General features: G+C 47.2%; 1 protein-coding gene across 2 annotated transcripts; it reads left to right on the top strand.

Moving 5' to 3' along the window:
• Positions 1-984: 984 nt before the first annotated feature.
• BTG2 (BTG anti-proliferation factor 2) lies at positions 985-4,324 on the top strand. 2 transcript variants are annotated; one of them, XM_058819302.1, is made up of 2 exons: positions 985-1,196; positions 3,686-4,324. In XM_058819302.1, the coding sequence occupies exons 1-2, from the start codon at positions 1,037-1,039 to the stop codon at positions 4,027-4,029; spliced, it is 504 nt and encodes a 167-aa protein (XP_058675285.1). In that variant the 5' UTR covers positions 985-1,036; the 3' UTR covers positions 4,030-4,324. The 2 variants fall into 2 exon arrangements, with proteins under 2 accessions (XP_058675285.1, XP_058675284.1); XM_058819301.1 differs by having other exon boundaries at positions 996-1,196; positions 3,668-4,324.
• Positions 4,325-10,663: the final 6,339 nt, after the last annotated feature.

Below are 10,663 nucleotides of genomic sequence, written 5' to 3'. Positions count from 1 at the left end.
GTCCCTGTCCTGTCCCTGTGTCCCTCTGTCCCTGTCCCCTATCCCTATCCCTGTCCCTCTCTGTCCCTGTGTCCCTCTGTCCCTGTCCTGTCCCTATCCCTGTCCCTCTCTGTCCGTGTGTCCCTGTCCTGTCCCTGTGTCGCTCTGTCCCTGTCCCCTATCCCTATTCCTGTGTCCCTGTGTCCCTGTCCTGTCCCTGTGTCCCTGTCCTGTCCCTGTGTCCCTCTGTCCCTGTGTCCCTCTGTCCGTGTGTCCCTGTCCTGTCCCTGTGTCCCTGTGTCCCTGTGTCCCTCTGTCCCTGTGTCCCTGTCCTGTCCCTGTGTCCCTCTGTCCCTGTGTCCCTCTGTCCCTGTGTCCCTGTCCTGTCCCTGTGTCCCTCTGTCCCTGTGTCCCTCTGTCCGTGTGTCCCTGTCCTGTCCCTGTGTCCCTCTGTCCCTGTGTCCCTCTGTCCCTGTGTCCCTGTCCTGTCCCTGTGTCCCTCTGTCCCTGTGTCCCTCTGTCCCTGTGTCCCTGTCCTGTCCCTGTGTCCCTCTGTCCCTGTGTCCCTCTGTCCGTGTGTCCCTGTCCTGTCCCTGTGTCCCTCTGTCCCTGTGTCCCTCTGTCCCTGTGTCCCTGTCCTGTCCCTGTGTCCCTCTGTCCCTGTGTCCCTCTGTCCCTGTGTCCCTGTCCTGTCCCTGTGTCCCTCTGTCCCTGTGTCCCTCTGTCCGTGTGTCCCTGTCCTGTCCCTGTGTCCCTCTGTCCGTGTGTCCCTCTGTCCCTGTGTCCCTCTGTCCCCCCCGATCCTCCCCCGGTAACCGCCCCCCCCCCTCCACCCCCGCGCGCTGTGACGTCACCGCGCTGAGCTCAGCCGCTATTACCATACCGCCCCATTTGCATTCCCTCATTTGCATGCGGCGCGGCCAATGGAACGCCGAGGCCGCGCCGTGACGTCGCGCGCGAGCCGCCCTATATAAACCGCCCGCAGTGCCAGCGGCCGCCAGTCCGAGCGCCGCGGAGCCGCCGGGAAGGTCGCGGGTGTCGCCGCGTCCCCGCCGGGATGAGCCAGCGCCACAGCCAGCGCCGCGGGCCCCGGGCCGACATGGTGCCCGAGATCGCCGCCGCCGTGGGCTTCGTGTCCGGCCTGCTGCGGACGCGGGGCTGCGTCAGCGAGCAGCAGCTGCAGGTCTTCAGCGGGGCGCTGCGGGAGGCGCTCACAGGTGAGCTCGGGGAGAGGGCGGTGACGGAGCCCGCTGGCGGCCAGGGGGACACCGGACCGCTTCCCCCGTGTGCCTTCCAGGACCTGGTGTCCTTTTTAGTGCCGTCTGTGCTCCTTCCAGGACCTGGCCTCCCTTTGAGTGCCCCCTGTGCTCCTTCCAGGACTTGGTGGCCGTCCCGAGTGCCCCCCAGTTGTTGCTCCGAGGAGCTGGTGTCCCTCTCGTCTTAGTCCCGGGACCTGCTGTCCCCTCCTGAGTGGCCCCCGTGTCCCCTCCGGGACGGGGTGTCCCCTCCCGAGTGGCCCCGGTGTCACTGCTGGGTCCTGTTGTCCCTCCTGGGCTGTCCCCCGTGTCCCCTCCAGGATCTGATGTCCTTTTCCGTGTCGCTCCCGGGACCTGGTGTCCCCTCGGGGACTCCCCCCTGTGTCCCCTCCAGGACCGGGTGTCCCCTCCCGAGTGCCCCCCCGTGTCCCCTCGGGTCGGGCACCCCTCGGGTCTGTCCCGTGCCACTCTCGTTGCCATCTGTCCCTTTGTGTCCCTTTGTCCCATCCCAGCGCCGCTCCCGGCGGTGTCCCCAGTGCTGCCCGGTCCCTGCCGTGCCGGTGCCGCTGTCACCGCCCGCGTCCCTCCCTGGGCGGTGCGGGGCTCCCTCCCTCCGGCCCGGGGCTCTTATCAGCCCCAGGAGGGGTGGCCGGGCTGTGATAAGGGGTAGCAGAGTGCTGAGCTGTGGGATGGGGCAGCTTTGGGGTGCCCTATCTGCCCCCGCAGCCCCTGGCACTGTCCTGATGGGGGTTTTTGGGGTGAAGAGAAGCATTTGGGGTGCCCAGTGCTTCCCTCTCCCTGCCACCCTTGGAAAAGGGATTTGGGTACCGAACTTTTGGTACCGAACTCTTTGGTGCGGAACTTTTGGCGCAGTTTTAATTTCCTGCCCTGCCCGGTTTAATTTCCTGCCCTGCCCGGTTCCTTTTGTGCTCCCGGCGTTCAGGGAGGCTCTGCCCGGGTGTTTGTTGGGATTTGGGTTTTAAACTCTGAATTTGGTGAGAGCTGAAGGCTCTAAACCCCACCTGGCTGCTGGGAGGGAGCACTGCAGACAGCGCTGGTTCCCTGAGGGACCCTTTCAAGGGGTTTTCTTTATGATTTGGCCTTTAAAACTCAAATTTAGTGGGAGCTAAGGGCCCTAAACCCCACCTGCCTGCTGGGAAGGAGCCTTACCTAGGACACACCCTTTCTCGCTGGGTTTTCTTTAGGATTTGGCCTTTGAACTCTGAATTTAATGGTGGCTAAAGGCCCTAAACCCCTCCTACTTTCAGGATATCCTTTTGCACATTTCTTTTCCCTGCTTAGAGTGTTACAAAGACCCCTGCTTCCCCGAGAAACCCTTCAAAAGGGTTTTCTTTAGGATTTCTCCTTCAAACCCCAAAGTGGTATCTAAGTGCCCTAAACCCCACCTCCTTTCAGGATATCTCTGCTCACAGCTGTTTTTCTTTTCCCAGAGCACTACAGACACAATTGAGAAAAAAGGGTTTTCCTTAGGATTTGGCCTTTAAACCCCAAATTTAGTGGGAGATAAAGGCTCTAAACCCCACCTACCTGTAGGATATTATTTTCTCACAGGTGTTTTTGTTTCCCCAGAGCACTCCAGACACCACTGGTTCCCCGAGAAACCCTTCAAAAGGGTTTTCTTTAGGATTTCTCCTTCAAACCCCAAATTTAGTGGGAGATAAAGCCCCTACGCCCCACCTACCTGTAGGATATTATTTTCTCACAGGTGTTTTTGTTTCCCCAGAGCACTACAGACACCATTGAGAAAAAAGGGTTTTCCTTAGGATTTGGCCTTTAAACCCCAAATTTAGTGGTATCTAAGTGCCCTAAACCCCACCTCCTTTCAGGATATCCCTGCTCACAGGTGTTTTTCTTTTCCCAGAGCACTACAGACACCATTGAGAAAAAATGGTTTTCCTTAGGATTTCACCTTCAAACCCCAAATTTAGTGGGAGATAAAGGCTCTAAACCCCACCTACCTGTAGGATATTATTTTCTCACAGGTGTTTTTGTTTTCCCAGAGCACTACAGACACCATTGAGAAAAAATGGTTTTCTTTAGGATTTCGCCTTCAAACCCCAAATTTAGTGGGAGATAAAGGCTCTAAACCCCACCTACTCTTGAGATATCTTCTCTCACCTCTCTTTTTCCCTCCCCAGAGCACTACAGACACCATTGAGAAAAAAGGGGTTTCTTTAGGATTTTGCCTTTAAACCCCAAATTTAGTGGTATCTAAGTGCCCTAAACCCCACTACCTTTGGGATATCTTCTCTCACAGGTGTTTTTGTTTCCCCAGAGCACTCCAGACACCACTGGTTCCCCGAGAAACCCTTCAAAAGGGTTTTCTTTAGGATATCACCTTCAAACCCCAAATTTAGTGGGAAATAAGGACCCTACGCCCCACCTACCTGTAGGATATTATTTTCTCACAGGTGTTTCTGTTTCCCCAGAGCACTACAGACACCACTGGTTCCCCGAGAAGCCCTCCAAAGGCTCCGGCTACCGCTGCATCCGCATCAACCAGAGGATGGACCCTCTGCTGAGCCGCGCGGCGGGGCAGGGCGGGCTGGGCGTGCCCCAGCTGTTCCAGCTGCTGCCCCGCGAGCTCACGCTCTGGGTGGATCCCTACGAGGTCTCCTACAGGATCGGCGAGGACGGCTCCATCTGCGTCCTCTACCAGGCCGCCAGGCCCCACCACGCCAGCCCCTACGGAGGGATGCTCACCTGCAAGAACCAGATGATGCTGGGCCGTAGCAGCCCTTCCAAAAACTACATCATGACTGTCTCCAGTTAAAAAAAAAAAAAACCAAAAAAAAACCAACAAAAAGACACCACCCCCCACCCACACCCGCCCCCACAAAACGCGACAAAAAGAAAAAAAAAAAAACAAATTTTTTTTTTTTTTTCTCCTCCTCCTCCTTGTCCTTACACTGCCGAGACACAGGCTACTGTAATACCTCAAGCTGAGGATCTGTTTTTAAGATGAAGAGCTTATTTATATTTTTTAAAAAAAAACCTCCAGAAAATCCAAAATTAAAATTTCGGGCGCCGCTCTGAGCCGAGGCGACGCCCCAGGTGCCTTTTCTAAAGCTGTTGCAAGCTTGTGAGTTTCTCTCTTTTTTTTTTGTATTATTATTATTGTTATTATTGTGAAACTGAGATCTGCCTAATGGTGATTTTGGGGCTGGCTTTGGAACGGGGGATGAGGGGGTGAGGCCAGGCTGGGCAGTGTGGCTGCTTTGTCACCTTGTCACCACCCTGTTGTCACCTTTGCTGCTGGTGCTGCATCTCCAGGTGCTGCAGTGCTGGGTTTGTGGCCTGGATTTGCTGTCACTCGGGGCTGGGGACATTGGGGTCACCCTCCTGGACGTGCTGCAGCTCTGCCCTGCCCTGTCCCAACCCCTGGAAGGGCTCACCTGGCACCTGGAGCAGGGCAGAGACACCTGGCAGTGTCCCCAAGGTGACCCTGGTGGCACTGAGGGGACGTTCCTGCAGCTGTCACCACCCCAGACCAGGTGCCTTTTCTAAAGCTGTTGTGAGCTTATTTCTATTATTATTATTATTATTATTATGAAGCTGAAATCTACCTAAGGATGATTTTGGGGCTGGCTTTGGAATGGGGGATGAGGGGGTGAAGCCAGGCTGGGCAGTGTGGCTGCCGTGTCACCTTGTCACCACTTTGCTTGTCACCATTGCTGCATCTCCAGGTGTTGTTGTAGTGCTGGATCTGAGGCCTGGGTTTGGTGTCACCTCAGGGCTGGGTGACCCTGGGGACATTGGGGACATTGGGATGTCCCTCCTGGATGTCCTGTCCCAACCCCTGGAAGGGCTCACCTGGCACCTGGAGCAGGGCAGAGACACCTGGGAGCGTCCCCAAGGTGACCCTGGTGGCACTGAGGGGACGTTCCTGCAGCTGTCACCACCCCAGACCAGGTGCCTTTTCTAAAGCTGTCGCAAACTCGTGAGTTTCTCTTTTTTGTTGTTGTTATGAAGCTGAGATCTGCCTGATTTAATGTCGGATGATGGTTTTGGGGCTGGCTTTGCCCACCTTGGAATGGGCAATGAGGGGGTGAAGCCAGTCTGGTCACCTTGTCACCAACCTGTTGTCGCCTTTGCTGTTGCTGCTGCATCTCCAGGTGGAGATTTGGGGCCTGGATTTGGTGTCACTCAGGGCTGGGGACATTGGGGACATTGGGGTCACCCTCCTGGATGTGCTGCAGCCCTGCCCTGTTGGGTGACCCTGGGGACATTGGGATGTCCCTCCTGGATGTCCCGTCCCAACCCCTGGAAGGGCTCACCTGGCACCTGGAGCAGGGCAGAGACACCTGGCAGTGTCCCCACGGTGACCCTGGTGGCACTGAGGGGACATTCATTCCTGCAGCTGCCACCACCCTGGACCTGTGGATTTTCTGCCCTGGTGTCCCCTCTGTGTCCCCTCTGTGTCCTTGTGTCCCTCCCCTCCTCGTCCTGCAGGGCTTGGTGTGTGTGTCACCCCCTTTTTGGTGCCTTTTCTCCCCAAATCTGCGTTTTTGGGGGGCTCTCCCTGCTCTCTGTGGGTGTTTTGGGAAAGGGATTTGGGTCCCCTCTCTTTGGTACAAAACTTTGCACGATTTAAAATTTCTGCTCTCTGCGTTTCCCTTTGCATTCAGGGAGGCTCTGCCCGGGTGGGTTTTGGGGATTTGGCCTTGAAACCCCCAAATTTATCGGCAGCTAAAGGCCAAAAACCCCACCTTGATTTTGGGAAGGAGCTACAAACACCTGTGAGAAACCCTTGAATGTGAATTCCTAAAGAAAACCCTTTAAACCCCAAATTTAGCGGCACCTAAAGATCCTAAATCTCTCCTTGATTTTTGAGAAGGAGCTACAAACACCACTGAGAACCTTTAAATGGATTTTATTTAGGATTTCACCTTTAAATCCCAAATTTAGTTGCACCTAAATGCCCTAAACCCCATTTGATGCTGGGAATGAGCATTGCAAACACCTTTAAAGGGTTTTTTTCTTTAGGATTTCACCTTTAAATCCCAAATTTATTTGCATTATATTATTTTATTTATTTTATAATATATTTTTATTGGTACCTAAAGTCCCTATACCCCATTTGATGCTGGCAATGAGCACTACAAACACCTTGAAAGGTTTTGTTTTTAGGATTTCACCTTTAAATCCCAATGTTGTTTGTGCCTGAGATCAGAGTTTGGAGTTGCATCACTTCTCTCCTCCATTCTAAAATTCAGATTTTTGGGGTTTTTTGCAAGTCCAAAATTGGAAAATGAGCCTCAATTCTCAAATGTTTATATTTTTATTTAAATGCCAGGTTGAAATCAGCCCGGATTCTCAAATATTTATATTTTTTTATGGATATGTCAGGTGGTTTGTGCTTGAGATCGCAGCAGAGTCTGGAGCTGCACCGTTCCTTCTTCACTGGAATTTCTCCCCCTTCTAAAATTCAGATTTTTGGGGTTTTTTTGCAAGTCCAAAATTGGAAAATCAACCTCAATTCTCAAATATTTATATATATTTTTTGGTGGAAATATCAGGTTGTTTGTGCCTGAGGAGATCAGAGCAGGGTTTGGAGTTGCATCATTCCCTCTTCACTGGATTTTCTGCCTTCTAAAATTCAGATTTTTGGGGTTTTTGCAAGTCCAAAATTGGAAAATGAGCCTCAATTCTCAAATGTTTATATTTTCATTTAAATTCCAGGTTGAAATCAGCCCGGATTCTCAAATATTTATATTTTTTTACGGATATGTCAGGTGGTTTGTGCTTGAGATCGCAGCAGAGTCTTGAGCTGCACCGTTCCTTCTTCACTGGAATTTCTCCCCCTTCTAAAATTCAGATTTTTGGGGTTTTTTGCAAGTCCAAAACTGAAAAATCAGCTTAAATTCTCAAATATTTATATTTTTTTAATGGAAATATCAGGTTCTTTGTGCCTGAGGAGATCAGAGCAGGGTTTGGAGTTGCATCACTTCTCTCCCATTTCTGTCATTCCCTCTTCACTGGAATTTCTTCCCCTTGTAAAATTCAGAATTTTTTGCAAGTTCAGGACTGAAAAAATCAACCTAAATTCTCAAATATTTTTATGTTTTTCTATGGAAAAATCAGTTTTGTTTGTGCTTGAGGCGATCAGAGCACTCTGGGCTTGCAGCGTTCCCATCGTTGCATTTCTCCCCTTTCTAAAATTCAGATTTGATTTCCTTTTTCGAGTCCAGAACTGAAAAAATCAACGTCAATTCTCAAACATTGATATATTTTCATTTAAAGATCAGTTTGTTTGTACTTGCCAGCGCTCTGTGCTTGCATCACTTCCCTCTTCACTGGAATTTCCACGTCAGCAGGGCAGGAAGGAAGCTCTGAGGGGAATTTTCACTTGTGCAATAGGTGGCCTCACCCACAGCCAAAAAATCAAAAAAACCAAATTATTTCCCAGTAAAACACATCCCAGTGCTTTGATTTTAACCCAAAAACCAAAAAAACCCGCAATTATTTCCCAATTAAACACATCCCAATGCTTTAATTTTAACCCAAAACCCAAAAAAACCCAAATTATTTTCCAGCAAAACACATCCCAGTGCTTTGATTTTAACCCAAAAATCAAAAAAACCAAATTATTTCCCAGTAAAACACATCCCAATGCCTTAATTTTAACCCAAAAACCAAATTATTTTCCAGAAAACACATCCCAATGCTGTAATTTTAACCAAAAAATCAAAAAAACCCAAATTATTTCCCAATCAAACACATCCCAGTGCTTTAATTTTAACCCAAAAACCAAATTATTTTCCAGCAAAACACATCCCAGTGCTTTGATTTTAACCCAAAAACCAAAAAAAACCCCAAATTATTTTCCAGCAAAACACATCTCAGTGCTGTAATTTTAACCAAAAAACCAAAAAAACCCAAATTATTTTCCAGCAAAACACATCCCAATGCTTTAATTTTAACCCAAAAACCAAAAAAAACCCCAAATTATTTTCCAGCAAAACACATCCCAGTGCTTTGATTTTAACCCAAAAACCAAAAAAACCCCAAATTATTTCCCAATTAAACACATCCCAATGCTGTAATTTTAACCCAAAAACCAAATTATTTCCCAGTGAAACACATCCCAATGCTTTGATTTTAACCAAAAAACCAAAAAAACCCCAAATTATTTTCCAGCAAAACACATCCCAGTGCTTTGATTTTAACCCAAAAAAAACCAAATTATTTTCCAGCAAAACACATCCCAGTGCTTTGATTTTAACCCAAAAACCAAAAAAACCCAAATTATTTCCCAGTAAAACACATCCCAGTGCTTTAATTTTAACCCAAAAACCAAAAAAAACCCAAATTATTTCCCAATTAAACACATCCCAGTGCTTTGATTTTAACCCAAAAACAGAAAAAAACCCAAATTATTTCCCAATTAAACACATCCCAATGCTTTAATTTTCAGGGGGATTCCTCACTTTGAGTTTTGTGTTACTTTAATAAAAATGCAGCATCCAAATTTGTTTTTTTTTTCCCTCCCTCTCCCCAGAGAAATTTTCCATGGGAGAAATTTATTTTCCAGAAAATTTCCAGGATTTCCCCACCAAAGGAACCCTAAACCAGTCTCATCTCCAAGGTGTTTTTTTTTTAATTTTTTAATTTAAAATAAGCTTCAAAACCAACCAGATTTGGGTAGAAACCACTTCAAGCTCAGCTCTCCTGGTGTGGATTGTGAGAAAATGTCTTTGAGGGGATTGGTTGCTGTCATTAATTATTATTATTATTATAATTATATTTTAATTTTTAATCGAGCTGGACTGTTGAACGGGATCTGCTTCTTGTTTCTTTGGGTTATTTTGTTGGGGATTTTTTGTTTAGTTTTTCTTTTTTGTGGGTTTTTAATTTGGTTTTATTTTGTGTTCTTGGGGTTTTTCTGTTTGTTTTGGGGTTTTTTTTCTGTTGTTTTTTTGTTGCTAGGGTTTTGGGTTTTTTTCTTTTTTTTTTGAGGTTTTTTTGGGTATTTTTTGTATTTTTGGGGGCGTTGTTCTGGGGTTTTTGTTGGTTTTGGGGCTGTTTTTTTCTGGTTTTTTGGGTCTTTTTTTGTTAGTTTTTTTGAGGGGGGATTTGTTTTGTTTTTTGTTGCTAGGGGGTTTTATTTTTTGCATTTTTTTAGGTTTTTTTGTTATTGGTTTTGAGGGGCTGTTTTGGGGTTTTTGTGGTTCTTTGGGGTTTTTTGGGATTTTTTTGTTTTTTGAGGGGGTTTTGTTTTATTTTGGGTTTTTTGTTGCTAGGGTATTTTATTTTTTGTTTGGGTTTTTTTTGTGTTTTTGTGGGGGTTTTGGGGTTTTTGTTGTTTTGGGTTTTTTTTGTTTTGATTTGGGCACTGTTTTGGGCCTTTTTTTTTTGTGTTCTTTGGGTTTTTTTGTTTTACTTTTTGGGGATTTTTTTGTTTTGTTTTTTGAGAGTTTTTAAATTTTGTTTTGTTGTTTTTTTTGTTGCTAGGGTATTTTATTTTTTGTTTGTTTTTCTTTGTTTTTTTGTGTACGTTTGTTTTGGGGTTTTTGTTTTTGGGGTTCTTTTGGGGTTTTTGTTTGTTTTGGGTTTCTTTGGGGTTTTTTTGTTGGTTGTTTTTTTTTTTTTTTGTTTATGATGGGATTTTATTTTGTTTCGTTTTTGTTGCTAGGGTTTTTTAGTTTTTGTTTGGTTTTTTTTCCAGGGAATTAATTTGGGGTTTTTGTTGATTTTTTTGGGTTCTTTTTTTTTGTTTTTTTAGGGTTTTTGGGGCTTTTTTTTTTTTTGTTGTTGTTGTTTATTTGGTTTGGGGGTTTTTTTTTTGTTTGGTTTTTTTTGGGGTTTTTTTTTTTGTTTTCCTCCTTTTTTGGTGCAAACGCTCGGAATCCTGTGAGGATCCCTGATGTCCAGCACATTTTATCCCCCCCAATTTCCAGCCCCGATGCTTTTTGTTACTTTAATAAAAACGCAGAAATCTCAACCCAAAAATCTCTGCCTCGTTCCTGGGAGCTCGGGGGAAATTCAGGATTTGGGATTTCAGCCTAAACCCCACGCTGGGAATTCCGTGGGGTGAATTTCCCGTCTCACCCAGCACCAAAAGCTCCTTGGTCACGGTGTGACTGCAACCGAGGTGCCAAAACCAGGAATTAAAGCTGGGAATGACTCAGAGAGGCCCTGGGTGTGCAGCCCTTCCTCCTCCTCCTCCTCCTCCTCCTCCTCCTCCTCCTCCTCCAGCTGCTCCCAGCCTGGGACACGGCACGTTCTGCTTCCCTCTGTGTGAAATTCTGTAAAAATTCCTTTTTTCCCCTTATTTTCCCATCCATTTTCTCCTTATTTTCCCCTTATTTTTCCATTCATTTTCCCATCCATTTTCCCCTTCTTTTTCCACCAATTTTCCCATCCATTTTTCCCTTATTTTTCCATTTGTTTCCCTTATTTTCCCA

This window comes from Ammospiza caudacuta, chromosome 24 (genome assembly GCF_027887145.1).
Source record: "Ammospiza caudacuta isolate bAmmCau1 chromosome 24, bAmmCau1.pri, whole genome shotgun sequence".
NCBI classification, from domain to species: domain Eukaryota; kingdom Metazoa; phylum Chordata; class Aves; order Passeriformes; family Passerellidae; genus Ammospiza; species Ammospiza caudacuta.
The sequence above is the reverse complement of the archived record's forward strand: the minus strand, read 5'-3'. Positions and strand labels throughout refer to the sequence as shown.